Raw genomic sequence first — 19,362 nt, forward strand, 5'->3', positions numbered from 1 at the left:
GCGAAAGTGAAGAAAGGAAGGTTGCCCCTCGAGCTTCGGAGCGAGAGGGAATGGTGTGGCAGCCTTATCGATAAGGGGACCAGTGGGGACCCCTGCAGGGAGCACTTGACACCCTTGACCCCTGCCCCTTATTACTCCAGGCAAACCAACAATCCCTCCTGACTGCATCCCGCGAGACACTTATCCAGTAACCATCACATTTCCGGACTTTTCAACATAGCGGGTGTCAGCATGAATCTGAGCATGGCCGATCTCAGCATTGCGCCCGAAAAATGTTCTGTCAATGTTCTCCAGCGCGAATGTCGTGAGTTGGTAGCTCGGGCGATATCCAACATTTTGTCCACCGAGGTCGCGCAGAACACCTTTGCCCAAGTCGTGGATGGGGTCCCACTGCCCGCGGTCCTTGAGGATACACATGGTGGATTGGAATTGCAGCCTGATCATCCCTTGTTTGCCCATGAATCGCTCTGTCCAGGTATTCTTGAGAAGACAACAGAGCTTCTACAGACATTCGACATTGGAAGTTTGAAGTTCAATACTTCAGCAAGGTCCCCACAACCACCTTTCCATGCTGAAGATGCTGACCTAACTCACCACACAGCTTCTTCGTGCCCTCGAAGCGGAACGGCCAGGATAAAAGTTTTTTACTACGCGCTTCATCGAAGTCATAGGGGTCGCAGTCCACGAAGTTGCCAAACACCTGTACATGATGGATGGCAGAGGTCACCAGGCCGACAACATCGAAAGTTGGGTGCCCCCCAAGAACGAGGATTGGGATTACTGGTGGAGACAGAATCCTAATGGACCGCCCCCTACACTCTTTCAACATACATATTATTTCGATCACCATAAATACCCTGACGGTGTTGCTGATACCGTCGGATACTGGGCTGAGTCGCGTATCCTTGGTGGCGTTATCCTATTCGATAGGAAGGCGGAACCAGCTTCCGATGCTGTTTTCATTCATCCAGACCGGGAAAACGTTACCTATAGGATATGCGAGCTGACAAAAGAGCAAAAGACAGCCCTGGTTGCATATTTGCTTGCTCCGCTCTCAAAAGGGGACGGCACGCAGTGCCTCCTACCCATCACCCCGGACCTTCGAAATGTTAACCGGGTCGACCCCGAAGAACCTATATCCTGGACTGGTGTCTATCGAGACATCTGGGAGAGAGAAATCCATACAGATGAGCTGGGGGACGGCAGGGCCAGATGTGTCTGGAGCAAGGCCAGCGAGCTTGACTGGGTAACATTCGAGGATTGGCAGGATGCGCGTGCTCGATACTTCTCGAGGTATGACAGCTCCCGTTGGAGGACCCCGTATTTCGACACCTTAGAAGAGTGTACAAGATGAGCAAAACGATCTGTCAAGGTTTTAGTCTTCAGGTTGCTCTTTCTAGTGACCATCTTGTCTCATGAATACCACCCGAGTGATGAGATTCATGGATGACTGCGCACGGGAGAACTTGAAAATGAGAAACCGCCAAATATCGTCTTCGTACTTTAGCACATTTCACACCTTGCTAGTTGATACCTAGTTCTCGGTGGCCTTTCAGCAGACTTTTGAGTCTAATTTTAAATAGCTCGTTACTGAATCTCTTACGACAATTCCTCCATATATCACTTTTAATATAGTAAAAATTCATTTTACGAATATTTTTTCTAAAGGTTTCTTTTATTGAGAAATTAGGTGAAATGTGGACTGCAAAATGTCGAGGAGGCGACCAAGTCAAGGGAGACTTTACGTCCCACTCCGGTTGCGCAAACGAGCTGTTCTGAGTCAGGCTTCAATGTTGTACATCTCAGTCTGTCGGAGCAGAAAGAAGGTCTGTTTGATTTCTCCCGGACACAGCATCAGTAGGTTAAGAAACTGTGCCACAATTTGCAGCAACACATACGTTTCATATGGCAGGCAAGGCAACATAGTTTGAAGCATGCGGTATCACACAGATACGAGCTTGGAAGGCAAGTTGGACCTCCTTTGTCCTCATATGCAGGTCTCACTCAACATTATGCATGAGGCCTACCACAGTCAACAGCTCAAGCCTGTGAATGGCATGTGCTCTGAGCCACTCTTACAGTTGATCTCCCTGGCTCCCAAATTTTTTTCCCAACGTTTCCCATCCAGCGGTTTTTCAGCCAGCACCAAAGCTCAACCCAGCCGAGGGCTTGCAGTGGTCTCTGCCTTCTGGCAGTTGTTGTTTTGCAAAACAAGTGCGACGAACAAAAGACCAAACAACACCACCACACACCTTCCACCCAAAATACCTCCTCCCACGTTTCTCGACAGTTACTTGATCTGCTTGCCCCAATCTGCGCCAAACTTCTCATATCGCGTCGACGCCTCCAGCATTCGGGGCCATGGCGGCGATCGCGAGCGTGGACGAAGTCCAACGCGTCGTGCATCACGTCTTTCTCCCTCCCAAGCTGCCACAGCAAGCCGATGAGGAGAGCGAGATCTTACTCATCAACACCGCTTTCGAGGCACTCAGCGACCTACAAACTCTGCTTATGCCAGAGCAAACACCAGAGCCACTGGGGAATGTCACCAGCCTCCTTCTCAACACCAAAACAGTCAACGCTTTGCCTGGTGGGACAGTTGACGAAGTTCACCTCTCGAAGACCTTGAAGTCCCTCCCAATTGAACAGACTTTGGCCGTCAACGTTAGCAGTCAAAATGCCGCAGTTCTCATTACTCGAAGACCGGACGAGCTTGTCTTTGAGGTGTTCGAGCTGTCCCCTACCAGCGGTCATGTCATACAGACCGAAGGCAGGCTCATTCGCACCTTCCCTGGACTAGCTGTCGAGGTGCCCGCCAAGTTGCTCGACGAGCCCGACTTTTCCAAGATGATAACAAGTACTCTATCGACCATGTGCCATCAGCAAGAGCCAGGCATGCAGTGAGTAGTCCCACAAAGTTGAAATGCTTGCAGGCCATGTTTGTCGCTGACAAGTCGCTGCAGGCCCAAGTCGACGAAATCTGGAGTCCTCCACGATGAGACTCGTGACACCACCGACCCAGCCATGGTCTCCGAGCTGTTTTTTGGGGTGCTACGGGGTATCGGCTCTCCCACCTCGGTCTCGTCGGTTTCAAAGAATACTCGCGACGAGGTCTTTTGGAAGCAAGCGGAGGCGCCATGGCGCCGGTCCCCAATGTGGCTGTTGATTCGAGTTTCCATGCAACTCGTCGTCATGCGATCATCTGCTGGCTCGCACGCCCTTTACAAAGAGATCATGGTATTCATCATGAGCAGGATTTTGAAATCAGCGAACCGCCACGGCCTCCCTCCGGATCTGATCCACTGCATGGCAGCCAAAATTGACCGGCGACTGCAAAAGCTCTCTAGAGCTGGACCTCGGGTACTTCACGAGTGCATCATGGCAAGCATTCACAGCACACTCCAGCAGTCGTTGGAATATCTTTCCAGGACCTGGAACTCTTGTCAGCGACTCGACTCGCGAGACCCGCAGCTGCCGACCCTTTCAAAGTTGAACTTCGAGCGAGACACACGAGTGAAGCTCCCTGCCCTTGAAAAACACATCGAAGACATACAGGGGCGTCAGCGCGATACCATATCTCCTCGATTCACGCCTTCCTCGCTACTCTCAAGACACATGCCAACCTCTCTGCCAAGTCTAGACGACAGCCACTTCGATGACCAATATGCCGTTGCGAATCTCATTCAGTTCGAGCGGTGGGTGGCAGACAACCTGACCGCCTGGTTGGCGTCCAATGAACACGAATATGTGTGCGGGAGGTTGCACGACCTTATGGTTCAGTACCTACGTCTTGCCCGAACGCACTATGACGGAAACCCCGAGGCAACATCTGTCATGGTATTGACCATGTTTGAGCTGTGGGTGGCATGTGACAAGGCGGCTCTTCGACAGTGCCCATTGTTGAGCGAGTACGACCCTGGCATCCCGACCGATGCCCTCCACAATCTGATCCTGCCGTTCTTCGACCAGATGAACACACTCCACAACTTGGAGGATTACATTCACACACGACAGAAACTCACAATCATGACGACCGATCTTTTGTTCTCCTCAGCCTGTGAGGGTAGCTTTTCTATCCAGTATTTTGACGAGTCCGAAAACCATCAAGCACTACTTTCACGTATTGAGCGCGACGCCGCAGCAGACCGTCAACAGAAGTTGACTGAGCTCAGGCAGAAGAAAGATGAGTATGCTCGACTCTACAATCTTTACAACGAAATGGGCCATCAGAACATCTGGAAGGTCATTGACCCTTGGCTTGGCCTACAAGAAGTGCACGACCCCAAGTGCCAGGCATGTTCTTATAGTCGCCAGATGGAAGCTATGGAGATCGAGATCCATGAGTGGCCACTCCCAGACAACCCCCTGCAAGCCAAGGCCGTTGTATTTGAGCTGGATATACCGCTGTGGTTCGCAAATTGGAGGAATGCGCGATCAATACTTCTCCAAGACCTTCTCCGAGGCGAGACCAAGAAGGTTAGACCTTCCACGACGTTCCTTCTCTCAAGGAATGATCCGCACCTTTCACGGAGGCATTCCGGAATGAATACCAACCCGCGGTTCGACCTGTTATCTCAGACCAAGCCGGCAGTCTGTTCACACTGGAAAAAGAAGAAGATCACAAATCAGCTGCAAGAATCCGAAGTGTGCGTCCCAAACGGACTGAACTATCATTACTACGACACTCGCAACGATGAGTACCCAGGCAACTTGACTTTTTCCGATGCCGTTCCTCGGAATTGCACATATATGGTGCAGTCACAGTCCTTGCAGCAATTCCTCTTCCGTCCTGTCTTTGCTGTGGACGGCCCCGGGCCGAACACGGTCATCGCCAGTCAAGATGCGTGTCCCCAGAATATGACAATCGAAGAATTCAGAGAACTTGGTACACTCCCGCTAGGCCATAGAATCCAGTGGGCAAACATCATGGTTCAGCTTGCCATGCCAAATCTAGATTTCAAGAAGGCGGAAACGACTTCATTCATCCTTCAGTGTATCTACCAAGCTGGTGCAAGATTGGAGGAGACACCTTCAAGCGGATGTAGCAACAATGACCGCCCAGCAGTTCTCCGCAGCTCTCATGATTTCTTCAATTCCAAAGGCAACGCCTTGTCTCTCTTGGAGAACCTGACCAAAGCGTTGCAGCGGGTCAATGGCAACTGGGAATCCTCACAGGCTGTTTTTGTGTTCGCTGCCATCGCAGCTCGCGCACTGTCTCTGAGCACTTGCACTGACGTGCAGAAGGCCTGTCTTGAATTTCTGTCCAGCGCCCGCAGTATCGCCATGGGTTGGGTGAACAGCCTGAGAGAGAAAGCATTTGAAGCTGACGATCACGACGAGAAGTCTTTCTTCACAGCCAAGAGTGTTGAATTGGCATTAATATGCACGTCGACTTTCGACATTGACGACCAACATTTCGAAGTGGTCTTCGCAGAGGAAAGCAATGCCTCGATTCTCGTGCAGTCCTCTATGGTCGTTCTGGAAGGAGAACGCACTCTTACCTCCGACCAGGGGTCACTTCTTTCCATCCTGGCCATGCGCCGCAAGCGACTCTTGTGTCGTGCTTGGAAAACCCTCGCGCGCTACCCAACCGAGCTTGACGATGCGATAGGAAATTGGTGGTCGGCATACATTCCAGGCTCGAATTGGCAGGCGGCGTCCGAGACAGCTGATCACTGGATGACTACGGATACGCTTGGCATGACCGTACACTACAACCTGCTCACCGGCGAGCTCCTGGTGAATGGCCTACCGCTGGATCAGCCACCAAGAGAATATCGCACCCACCCTCAGTACAAGACATTTTTCGGACAGGCCGTCGTCGAAATCATGCCATCCACAACACCTGGGTTTCAGTTCTCCACCAAGCGCAAATTTGGGGGATATTCGGTGCAACTGGGCATGGCAGATGGCGAGCTCATTGTCAGAGCCACAGATGGCAAGACTACATATGAGACCATACCAAGCAGCCTTTTCCGAAACGCCTATCCGACTTCATTCGTTGAAGAGTACGTTCACTGGCTGAATGTTGCGACCAACACCGTGCTATTCAGCCCAGTCGAAGCGCCATGGGTCTCGTCTTCAGACAGAGTGTGGACCTTGTCGCGATATGAGACACACTGGCGGCTCTCGAGATCCCAGTCTGATCACGTCGTTTGCATCGGCAGTTTGACGTCACAGGCAGTATCTCATGTGCTGGACCCTCTGGCCGGCGAATGCCAAATCCACAGCATCCTGCGGCCATCTCGCGAAAAGAGGACACTCCTTGTTAGGCTTCCAAAACTGCGCCTCAATTTCAGTCTTGCAGAGGGCAGTGAGTCATTAGAGTCCAACGATTACCGCTCCATGGTGGTCGATGCCGACCAATCCATAGGAACACTTGTCGGACTACAGAGCAAGCTTGTTCTCAAGCATTCGACAACGGACGACCGCATGGTACTTATTCCCGAGACGGCAGTGGTCGGCTACCATCAGACAAGCGTTCATGTCTCCGTTGCTGTCCCCACAGAGTCAATTGGCGACAGCAAGGTCCACGATCTGCGTGTTGATCCTCAGCTCGGCCGGCTGCTTGACAATGGCGAGCTTGGCTGCAAGTTGTTCCTAGCCTATCTCCATGCTCTCACGTCTTTTTGTCTGCCCGACCCTCTTACGCACCAGACCGGCACTGAGCAAGCCCTTACCATTTTGAAATCTGCAGCCGTCCACTCCTTTGGCCAGCTTTCTCAGGAGCATGTGGACATGTTGGTCAAGATACGCAATCTCACCCCGAGCCGCCACTATTATCCTCACTACCTGCGTGTCATGCAAACCGTCGATTGGGACAGCAATATCAGTTTCTTGTCTCAACACGGACATTTCTTCGCAGAGGTCAAGACCTTGCTAGAAAAGGCCGCACAGTCAATTATTCTCTTCCCGGAAGTTGTACTTGAACTCCCTTCTATGGAGGTCACTGACGAAGGGCTTCTCCGGAGAGACAACATTCGGTCTTCTACTTTCAGGGTGTCGGGCTTCGGAGCAGAGGACCACACAGTTCACAGTGATCAGTTTTACGCCGCCCGCGATAACAATTTTGGATCGAAACGCGCCACAAATGCTTTCACTATGGCTGTTCTCACCTCACGAGACGGCGTTGGGCTCTCGTATCCAGCCCCGGGGGCGGGTAGCCTTTGGCAGACGATGCTCGCCGTCAACAAAGTCCACGGATCTCAGAAGGACGTCAAATGGTCGGATTTGAATCACACAAGTATTTTGAATGAGAATCAGGGGTCAGAGTACGTCATACAACATATGCTCGCATTGCATAGGTGCCTTTCGACCTCCACAGCTTCACAACAGTACAAGTTCTCAATCACGATGTGGCTTTCAACACTTGCCTCTCAGGAAGATGCAAATTTGCCAATGTTGCAGGCCGTTGCCATGTTTCTCAAGTCTACGGCAGTGGCACAAATCTCCGCACCAGAGTGCGACTATTTTCAACCAAAAGCTGGTTATGCTTGCTCGAAAGACGCATTGTCTGATGCGATTAAGGAGTTCAGTCTTCCTATTACCTCATGCCCCGAGCAGCACCTAGAAAGGTTGAGAAACGAGGGAGAATTCGAATATAACAATCGGCGCAACAGAGAATGGCGGCGCGCACGCAACTATCAAGTTGCGAGCTGCGTGGACGCCCTCGTTGCTCAATGGCCCTGCGAAGCTCCCACCAATCCTTCCCTTCCAAGTCTCTCAACGTACGTCAACGTCCATGATGCCATGCAACGCGTTAGCTCCTTTTTCAAGAAGTGGTATGACAACAGGCTGCTTCGTAACTTCTTGGAATCTATCGAGGAGACAATGTCGAGCCTTGACTCTGAGCCAGTTCACATGGTCGCCTTGACCATGAGCGCCCCTGCATTGAGGCCTGGGGTTCTTGGATTTGTGTCTGAGAACAGCGTCTTTTCCCATCCCGCACCGGAGCTTCCGGACGACTGCCCAACTCTCGATCACCATCCAGACTACTCGACTCAGGACCAGGGACCTCGTGAGCCGCGACGTCTTGGATTTGTCATCAAGGGTTTGGAAGACCGGGTCGGTCGTTCAAGGTACAAGTCCCAGTACGTGGCAGACCTTCGCGAGAGTCTAGACGCACTTGAATCACAAAATTGTGATGGAATGTCATCTTTCAACGTGACCGCTGACGAACTCTCGTCTTACTTGAAGTCGTGCACCGACTATGTGAAGGAGGTGTATGATATGCTCGAGGCTGCCTTGGCCCTGTCACCAAGCTTGGCTGGCATTCATTCCACCTACCAGCGACCTCGGATATCACAAACTTTCTTTTTGAAGCAGCTTTCCCACGACAGACGACACCGCCTTAGTGATGATTGGAAGTCGTGCATCGATCAATACGCACTAGCGCTTGCTGCAATGCAGCGGGCGGAACGACTCACAAAACTGACCGAAAAGCAAGACCTCATCAATGAGTTGCGAAATCCTGGTCACCGAGACTGGAAGCCTGAAGAACATCCGGAATCACTGCTGATGGAAGTGGAGAGCGGCTTCCTCATTCGGCCGGTCCAAAGGCAGGTTGCCGAGCAAATGCAGAACCCACCGCACGAAGACAACGCAGTGATGCAGCTCAATATGGGCGAAGGCAAATCCAGTGTGATTGTTCCCATCGTTGCGGCCGCTCTAGCCGATGGTAAGCAGCTGGTCAGGGTCGTTGTAGCTAAGCCTCAGTCGAAACAGATGGCGCAGATGCTGATCTCAAAGCTTGGTGGACTGCTGGACCGACGAGTCTACTACATGCCTATCTCACGCTCCCTCAAACTGGACACCACAGCTGCTCACCAAATTTCTCGCATGTTGCATGAATGCATGTCGTCAGGCGGCGTGCTTTTGATACAGCCCGAGAATATTCTGTCTTTTCAGCTCATGGCACTGGAATGCTACATCCTAGGGAGGGAAGAAGTTGGGCGCGAGCTCATGTCAACGCTGGACTTTCTGGAGCAAAATGCACGCGACATTGTGGACGAGAGTGACGAGAACTTCAACGTACGATTTGAGCTCATTTACACCATGGGGACGCAGCGTCCTATCGAGCTTTTCCCGGATCGCTGGCTGGTGGTGCAGAAAGTGCTGGGTCTTGTGAGACTGATGGCGCCCCGAGTAGCGAAGGCTTTTCCATCTTCGGTCGACTACCAACGGGGTGTCAAGGGGTGCTTTTCTAAGTTTCGAATCCTCCGCCAAAACGCGGCAGACCTTCTCAACCAGCTCCTTGCTGACTGTTAGAGACGTTTGTCACAATAAGCTGGTACTAGTGGGGCTCTGATATGGTGCCGGCGAAGGATGCTGGTACCGGCGCCCTGGCAGCGTAAATACCCCGCCGCGCAGGCGCGGCGCTAGCTATAAGAGGATAAAGGGAAACTAGAAGGTCTAGAAGGAAGGAAGGGAGGTAATAATTAGTAGCCTACTACTATTTAATATACTACTTTTCCCCTACGCCTACTCTACGCCTATATTACATGTACTTATTTACTTTACTTATAATTCTTTGCTTTAATAGTTTAATTATTTTACCTATTTTAAAAAGTAAATTATTTAAAATACTAGTATAGTATTAATATTGCGCCTTATATATTTGCGTATTAGTATTATTACGTTTAAGCTATAAGGGACTTATAACCTTTATAAAGGCGGCTAAATTTTTTACTTTTAGGTAGTATAATCCCTTTTTAATTTAGTTTTATTTTGGCCTAGCATTAAAGATATAATATATAATAGCTAACTTATAAGCGTATAATTTAAGTGTAAAAAAAAAAAATTTAACTAATAATTTAAGGATAAAGCTATTTGCTAGTACTTTTATATTAAATAAGCTAAGCTTATACTACTTTTTTATAATAAAAGTAAACTTGCCCTAATTCTTATTTTAATAGCTTTTTTTATATTTAAAAATACTACCCCCCTTTATTTTAAAGTATAAGGTAAGCTTAACCTATATAATATTGCTATTATATTTAAGTTAAGCTATTATTTTGGCAAACTTTTTACTTTTATTTATAGTAAAAAATTTTATATAGCTTTATAAACCTTTTTTTTTAACTTTTATTATTATTTTTATTTATATAAGATTATAAAGTTATAAAAGTAGGTGGGCTATATAATATATTATTTAAAAGGTATATTTAAGCAAAATTAAATTAGCTTTATTATAAAAAAATAAGTATAAAATATGGACCTTTTTGCTATTTTTTTTATAAACTTTAAAAAGTTTTTATATAATTAACTTTTAATTTTATTATATATATTATTATTATATTTATTATATTTATAATAATTTAATAAAAATAATAAATTTATTATAAATTTTATATTATTATTAGAAAGTTAAAATGAAATTTTCTAATAACTTTATAAAATTGCATTATATATATAATATAATTAATAAATTTAAGCCAAGTATTTATATAATATTTTATATATAGGTGTAATTACCTATTATATAAAAATAAGTAGTTGGCTAAGCTTAATATATAAAGGCTATAAAAAAAATAATATTAACTAGTAATAATATAGTATTGCTATAACCTTGCTAAGCTTTTTAATCCTTTTTTATATATTATATTTGCTAATAAGTTGGGCATATTTTTTAATATTATAGGAATATACTTATAATAATAATAAGCTAATTATATGTTTAGGACGCCTTTATAGCCGTTTTTATTTAGGCTGCTAAAAAAAAAGTAATATTTTTATTTTTTTAACTAGCTTTTTTAATAATTTATTATAATTATTACTAGTAAAAATATTATACTAATATATATTTTAAGTTATACTAAAATAACTATTATATTTATAGGTTAATAAACCATACTAGTAGTTAGTACCTAAATGTTTTTTATTATAATTATAAATAAAAGGGCTATATTATTACTTAATGCCCTAAAACCTTTTTAAAAACTAATTAATAACCCTTAAAGTTATAAGTATACCAAATAATTAGTAGCGTTATACTAAATAAATAATAGCTTTATATTAATATATAAGTTAAAATTAATAATTATATAAAACTTTTAAAATATTATTAACTTAAAATTAAAAGAATCTTATTAGCTATAATACTATTAATATATATAAGTATTAATATTATTTTAAAAATAAATTATAATTTATTAATATTAGTAATAATTTAATCCCCTTTATAATAATTACTTTTTTATTTAAATAATAAACTTTTATAATATTATATATATATAATGCTATTATTTTATTATTATAAATTTATTTAGTAAAAATATTATATTTAGCTTTTTTAGCTAAAGGTAATAAACTTATTTATTTAATAAAAATAATAATAATAGCGCTTTTTTTTATATAAAAACTAACTTAATATTTATATTTTAAATAAGCCGCTTTTATTTAATACTATTATTATAGCTATTTACTTTTATTTTATTCTTTTAAAAAATGTAAATAATAAAAATAAGAACCTTTTAGCTATGCCTTTATTATATTTACTAGCCAAATATATTAAATTTAAAGATATTTATTTAAAAAAAGCCATACATATTTTTACTAAATATATGCTTATAGATTATAAAATAAAGTTAAAAGAAGGCGCCTAGCCTTTATAGAAACTACTATATTTTCTTTTAAATATAAAGCTAAAAGTACTTTAAAGCTATATAAATAATATACTTATATAAGGATTTATTAGGCTATTTACTAGCCTAGTAGGCACGCCTATTATATTTATATTTAAAAAAAAAGGAAAGCTATACTTTTATATTAATTATTATATGCTTAACCAGCTTATATATAAGAATCACATCTTGCTACCTTTAATCTTTAAGATTTTAAATTAACTTAAAAATATAAAAGTATATATTAAGCTAAATATTAAAGAAGTATATTATTAGGTTAGAATTTATATAGGTAATAAGTAAAAGACGGCTTTTATATAAAATATAGTTATTTTAAATATATAATAATACTATTTAAACTAATTAATATTCTTATAATATTTTAAATATATATTAATTATATTCTTATAAGGCTTATAAATATATATTATATTATATATTTAAATAATATTTTATTTTTAATAATAATAATAAAGTATATATAGGAATATATATAGCATTTTAAAATGCTTATATTAATAGGAACTATATTTAAACTTTAAAAATATAAATTTAAAATTATTTAAATTAAGTTTTTAAATTTATAATTATATTTAATAATATTATTATAAAATAAAATTATATTACTATTATTAAAAATAACTATTATTTTATAATATTTGTAAAATTTATATTTTTAGGTTTTAAGCTTTTATTAATAGTTTATTTAGGTATATTTTAAAGTAATTATACTTTTAATTAACCTTTTAAAGTAGTATTATAGGGCTAATTAAGCTTTTATTTTATATAAAAGTAGTATTTAAGTATTTAAAACTACTTTTATAATAGTCCCTATTTTATAATATTTTATACCTTTATTATATATATATTTTAAAATAAATATATTTATTAAAGCTATTAAATTAATTATTTTATAACTTTCTTTTAAAGGAGCCTAGTATTTAATTATATTTAAATTATAAAAGTTAACTTTTATAAAATAATATTATAATATTAATAATTTAAAGCTACTTATTATTATTAATATTATTATAATTTGGCGCTACTACCTATAATATTTGTAGTATATTATAATTATTTTAACTAATTATTTAAACTTAAAATATTAGTATATAAAAAGGAACCTTTTTATAAAGTAGTTATAATGGCTTAATACCTTAATAATAGTAGATTTAATAATTAAATATAGGCTAGGAAATAAGAACCTAATAAATAGCTTATTTTATAGGCCTAATTATATTTATAGGAATTAAGTAAAAATTAAACTATAAAGATTTAGCGATTTTATAATATTAAGGGAGATAGCAAATTATAGTTATAATTATTAGAGTATAAATTTATACTTAAAAGAAGGGGGCTTTAAATAACGCGAAAAAGTAGCGTTAAAGTATAAAATATATTTAATGGCTATAGCTGCTTGAAATTAAAGTATATATTTAAATACCCTTTTATATAAAGTAGAAGAGTAAAGCGTGGTAATAGTAATAATATAGTTTAAGTAATTTATAATAGTATATTTATAATATTTATAATAAAAAGACATTTTTATATAAAGAGGGGTATGGCATAAAAAGTATAAATAATATGGTAAAGCTAGGAAAATATAGCAACTAAAAAACAAATTGTTTTATTTTAGTAATAAAATTTATATATTAAATAATTTAAATATATAAATAAAACTATTATATATTTATTATAATAATTAGCTTATAGGGTATTTTAATATTAGTAAATTAATTAAGTTGCTTATATATAGCTATTATTAGAACTTTTTTTAAAAAAATATAAAATAATATATTAATATATATATAGTTTGCTAATATATAAAAGCGTTTAAGTATTAACTATTTGGCTTTTTAGCGTTGCTATTATTGCCCTAATAATTATAAAAGGAGATTTTAATAGACTTTATTATAGGCCTACCTTTATTAATTAATTTATATAATAATAAGCCTTGTAATGCCATTTTTATAATAATAGATTATTTTATAAAATATATAATTTATATTATAATAATTATATAACTAATAAGTAGCGGCCTAGTAAATATTTTTATTTTATATATTTTTATTATATTTAAAATATTTTAGGGGATTATATTAAATTAAGGCAGCCTTTTTATTAGTTACTTTTAGGCAAAATTTTATGTGAATTTAAAGATAAAGTAGCGTATAAGTATTGCCTTCTACTTGTAAATTAATAGCTAAATAAAATAATAAAACTAAAACCTTAAATATTATTTTTGCATATATAGGAATATTAAATAAAGTAATTAGGCGTAGCAACTATATTTTGTATAATTTGCATATAATAATTTTAAATATTTAATAATTAAGGCTAGCCCTTTATTTATATTATTTGGCTATAATTTAATAGCACTTATTAATGCACTTCTACTATAAGAAACTAATATTTTAAATATAGTTAAAGCTAATAAGAATATTTAGGTTGCATATACTTAAATTATGTAATATTTATACTATGCTAATGCTAAGTATGTAAAATAGTATAATTGCTAATACCTTAATATAAAATTTATGAAAGGCAACTTAGTTATAATATTAATAAAGTATTTATGGTAAAAGTATAGGAGCAAGAAATTTGCAAATAAGTATTTAGGCCTATTTTATATTTTTAAGGTAATTAAAAAGCATGGCCTTGCTTATAAGTTGGACCTACTTATATAATATTACATTTATAATGTTGTTTCTATTATTATTTTAAAGCTATTTAGGCCTTATAAAGGCGAAATATTTATATTATAATTTAATATTAAGGTTAAATAAGATAACGTTTTTAAGGTGGAAGTTATTTTAGGGTATTAAAGGCTATAATTAATATAATAATATTTTATTTATTAGAAGGGCTATAGTTATAATAATAATTTATAAAAGTTGCGTTTTTATATATTAAATAACTTAGTATGAGAATATAAAGTAGGGATTAAAAGGTAGTTGGAAGCATGCTAATATAGCGCTAAAGCTGCATATATAATATAATTTATATTTATTTTTTTTATTTATATAAATATTTTATATGCCCATTTATTTGGGGATTTAATATTGCCCTTATAATAACCTTATATTATATTTGTGAGGACATAGCGCGCCTACTTATTTGCGTTTTTTATAAAATTATTACTCCTTATATACCTCTAGGTTACTCCTTTTTATTATCCTTCTTATTTTCTATTTACTTCTCGCAAAATATGCACAGTGCTTGCGTTTTGCATGTAAGCTTTTTAAATATAATAACATTGCGGCAAACTAGTAATATAAACTTATTTTTTGCAATTATTAAGGTAGTGGTAGGCGCAACTTATATGGCCATAATAACTATACCCTTAGCGGGTAGGAGGCGAATTGCCTTTATAAGGCGCTTGCACTTATTATTTTAAAGGAAGGCCTAAAGTAGCTTATATATAATGAAGGGGATTTAATATAATATACACGTAACAAATTAGTAGCACATAGAAAAAGGGGGACCAAAGTGTATTTATAGGAGTATAAGTCTAGTTATTATAGCTATAATAGGTATAGTACTTGCTAGTACCTAAATAAAATTATATTAGCCATATATATACAATATAAGCATATAGTAAAAGTGTTATATAAGATATATATTTTATTAGTTTAATAATGGCAGTAATAAGTGCTATTTTTTTTAAGGTGGCATACATAATGCGCGCATTATATAGATGTTATATGTATAGGGCTAGGCGCTTTTTTAACCTTTTTATAAAATAGTTAAAGGCGTAATATTAGTACTTAGTGCGCCTAGGAGGATTATAATAGGGGCATAATATAAATAAAATAAACTTAAATATATTTATTTGGGGGGCAAAGCTATTAGAAGAAGTGGAAATAAAAGAAGATTAAGGCACCTATTAGTAAGAGTTTAATATAAATATAGTTTATATATTATATAAGCGTAGTATTATAAGGAAATGCAACTTATAGTAAAAGTAGGAGTACTAGATATTTGGGAATTTATAAAAGCCATTAATATAAAGTGCAAGTATTATAAATATATTATATGGAAAATACTAAAAGAACTAATATTAGTAGTAGTTATAATAGGTAATTAAAAAAATAAGTTAATATAAGTGCCTAGCTTAAATAATATAAATATATTATAATAGTAATAAAAGGGGGGACTTATTATTAAAATTATTATTATTATTTTTATTATTATTATTTTATTATTGTTATTATAATATATTAATATAGCTTTTACAAATTATTATATATAAGGGGGTATTTATTATTTAATTAATTATATTAAGGGGAAAGGAAGGAAAAAAAGAAAAGGGAATAGGGGTATAAGGGTTTAAATATAAAAATAGGAGGGCGCCTTGCCTATATTATAATAATAAAGCTATTTAAAATAATAGGCACCCTTAATAATATAGCTTACTATTTAGAATAATAGGAAGGATAATAATAATAGGATAAAAAAAGGATTTTTTAAAGGCCGCGACTATCTTGCTTTTTTATAATACTATTATTATGCCGGCCCAGTTTTGTTAAAAACCTCTATATTAATAATATTTTCTAGTTGCTATTATGCCATTTTAGGGCATGGCGCGCTATAACCCGGCCCCTTTACTTTTAACTCGGCCCCAACTATATTATGGCAATATTATAATAATATTATAATATTATACTATTATTACTTTTAAAGGTAGGAATATAAAAGGAAGGGCAGCTTATTAAAAATGTTTATTATAATAAGCTAATATTAGTGGGGCTTTAATATAGTACTGGCAAAGAATGTTGGTATTAGCGCCTTAATAGTATAAATACCCTATTGTATAGGCGTAATGCTGGCTATAAGAGGATAAAGGGAAACCAAAAGGTTTAAAAGGAAGGAAGGGAGGTAATAATTAGTAGCCCACTACTATTTAATACACTACTTCTCCTCTACGCCTACTCTACGCCTATGCTGCGTGTGCCTATTTACTCTATTCGTGACCCTTCGCCCTAATACTGACCACATTTGCAATAATGGCCTTGGAACACTCCAGGTCTCTCGTTAACCAGAGGCAATCCGCAGGGCTGTCCATGCATACATCTCCAAAGTCGAGCTCACTGCGGCTGAGGTCGATGCCGTCGAGAAGTCCCTGTTTTGGACTGACACGACAGGTCCCCTCCTCCTCCTGCTTCGTGGCATTATCGCATGTGGTGTCCTAGAATTTGTCTTAACCTAAAAGCGATGGCGGGTGAACTACGGTCTGGCTCCATCTCGCACACCACCCACCCAGCTTGCGGTGCCATACCTCGCAAAGGATAATCCCTCACTTCGATCTGAATTCAGCCATCCAGACGTTGTCATTACTCTGACGTCCCTTTCCTACTACTACGGCGGACTCTCCAACGAGAGCCTTTTCACCGCGATGGAGTGTCTTGTGGGTTCAGACCAGGCTGACGCAGAGTATCAGGCCTGGGTCGGAGATGCTAACAGGCTGCCTGACGAGTTCAAGCAACTTCAAGGCATCAACCTGCAGGATCGCCCTCTTTGCATATCGAAGTTGTTTCCACCGCTCCGCTTCGCCAAGAGTGTGATAGACTTTTTCCTCGCACACATCGTCTTTCCCAAACAGATGAAGGAGTTCCCACACAAGCTCTCGGCCTCCGGATGGGATATTGGGAAGCGCAAGGGCCGGCCCCTGACGGGGTTCTCCGGCACGAATGACTCTCGTTGGGTGCTGCCAACTGATGTCCACCATCTTGACCACCCCGAGCAGAAACACACCAACGCATTGGTTCTGGAATACATGTTACAACCTGAAAACGGTGTTGTGCTAATAGAGCCGGCCTGGCCAGGTACTTCGGATGCGGAGCACTTACTGGCAACTGTTCTGCACCTTGCTCCAGCGGCACAGGTCATTCTGGACGTAGGTGCCCAGATAATCGAGCTCATCAACATCAAGGTGGCCGAGACTTGGTTGAAGGAGCACAACTTGACAAAGGAGGCGGCCGTGTTTGTGAACGAGGACGACGAGCTGTGCGTCATTGACCGGGCAGGCAGAGTAGACTTGCTCCGTGCCTCATCATTTTTCACCCGCATGGACGCCTGCCTTGTCTTCCTTGACGAGGCTCACACTCGTGGGATTGATCTGCGTCTACCAACAAAGTACAGGGCTGCAGTTACTCTTGGTGCCGGCCTCACAAAGGACCGACTCGCGCAGGCTTGCATGCGAATGCGCAAGCTTGGAAAAGGGCAGAGTGTTGTCTTTTGCATCTCTCGGGAAATCCAAGAAAAGATCATGCAGTCTAAAAAGGACGCGGGACCCGTCCTCCGGAGCTCGAGTATCAAGCTCATAGACGTAATTCTTTGGGCAATCTCCGAGACGCATGTGGACCTCCATCACAACCTTCCGCTCTGGGCAGTCCAGGGCGCGCGGTTCGTCCGTCAGCAAAAGCTATGGGAGCAGGTCCGCCACAATGGCCGCACGTCACTGTCCAAGCATCACGCCGAGAAGTTCCAAGAAAAGGAGGCACAGTCTCTTGATGATCGCTTTCGCCCGCGCCAGGGTGAAGGCCAGTCTCTTTCTTTGGGTGATGCCTCAGATGTCGATGTCCAACGCATAGTCGAACGTTGTCAGGAATTCGACGAACTGCAGTGCAATTCCAGCACGCTCCAGGAGGAACAAGAGCGCGAGCTGTCGCCGGAGGTTGAGCAAGAGCGACAGGTTCAGAGGGCACCCCCTGCTGAGCCTTTGCTGCACAGTCTACACCAGGACGTCCAGGACTTTGCCCTTAGGGGTGTGTTCAGGGCCGACTCCACGGCATACATGCCGGCGTTCGAGGCATTGAAAGACTGCAGTGCCGCAAAGGAATATCCAGTCTGTCAGCTGACAGGCAGCGACAGGTTCCTTGTTACCGCCGACTTCGCCAGGACCATCGTGCCCACTGGTCATGCCTCGTTTCTTTCCGATGTTTTCCAGCGTCCCGTGCAGTGGGTTCTCACAAGCCGGGAGAAGGGAACCGCTACCATTGATCGGATGCTCATCGTGAGTCCGTATGAGGCGAATAAGCTCTACAAGCCGATGGCGAGTTCCACTGCAGCCACATTGCATCTCTTCAAGCCTCGCAGCAATTCGGGGTACGCCTCGCTCGATGGGCTAGATTTCCACACCGTCACTGCCCAGGCCGGACGCTCCATCGTGCCCCGCAGTCTCGCAGTGCAGCTTGCCCTCTTCTCGGGACAGCTTTACATCAGCTCTTTCGAGGATTATAAGGAGATCTGCAACTTTCTGGGACTCTCTGCCAAGAAGGTCACACAACGGATGACTGACCAAGGTTGGAAGCTCAGCCCTGAGGGCTTCATTCTGAGCGATGACCAGGGCCGGGCCGGGGGTGCATCAGGACTGACCGAGAGCCCTGTCGGCTTTTTTCACACCCTCATGTCCAAAATCAGGCGGAATGGGGATGGTATCGACAAGACGGACATGGGCGGCTTGCTGGTGGGCAGAACGTTCCAGGAATCCGACTTTGAGGAGCAAAACGACTGAGGGATGTTGCTAGCAGACACGTTGGGACAAGCTTGAGAAGGACAGGATAACAAATGTACACAGATTATTGTTCTAACGTCGTCGAGATAGGAATCATCAGGGACACCCCGCGGCCCTTCTTCCCTTGTCCGTGACTGTGACAGTGGCCATACCAATAGCCAGCCCGTCGTGCCCGAGACCGGCTGGCATTATGACTAGCCGCAGCAGTTTGTAGGAGCGGCTCTC

The 19,362-nt window shown here is 40.5% G+C and overlaps 2 protein-coding genes across 2 annotated transcripts; both read left to right on the plus strand.

Moving 5' to 3' along the window:
- Nucleotides 1-186: 186 nt before the first annotated feature.
- KVR01_003221 (uncharacterized protein) lies at nt 187-1,354 on the plus strand (the record flags this gene model as incomplete). Its single annotated transcript, XM_044789885.1, has 2 exons — nt 187-548; nt 602-1,354. The coding sequence occupies exon 2, from the start codon at nt 707-709 to the stop codon at nt 1,352-1,354; it is 648 nt and encodes a 215-aa protein (XP_044648236.1). The 5' UTR covers nt 187-548; nt 602-706.
- A 1,007-nt stretch (nt 1,355-2,361) lies between these two features.
- KVR01_002324 (uncharacterized protein) lies at nt 2,362-19,137 on the plus strand (the record flags this gene model as incomplete). Its single annotated transcript, XM_044791103.1, has 4 exons — nt 2,362-2,900; nt 2,964-9,262; nt 16,703-16,818; nt 16,885-19,137. 4 exons carry the CDS (start codon nt 2,362-2,364, stop codon nt 19,135-19,137), a joined length of 9,207 nt encoding a protein of 3,068 aa, XP_044647339.1.
- Nucleotides 19,138-19,362: the final 225 nt, after the last annotated feature.

The sequence above is a fragment of the Diaporthe batatas genome, assembly GCF_019321695.1.
Source record: "Diaporthe batatas strain CRI 302-4 chromosome Unknown Contig00003, whole genome shotgun sequence".
In the NCBI taxonomy this organism is placed as follows: Eukaryota; Fungi; Ascomycota; class Sordariomycetes; order Diaporthales; family Diaporthaceae; genus Diaporthe; species Diaporthe batatas.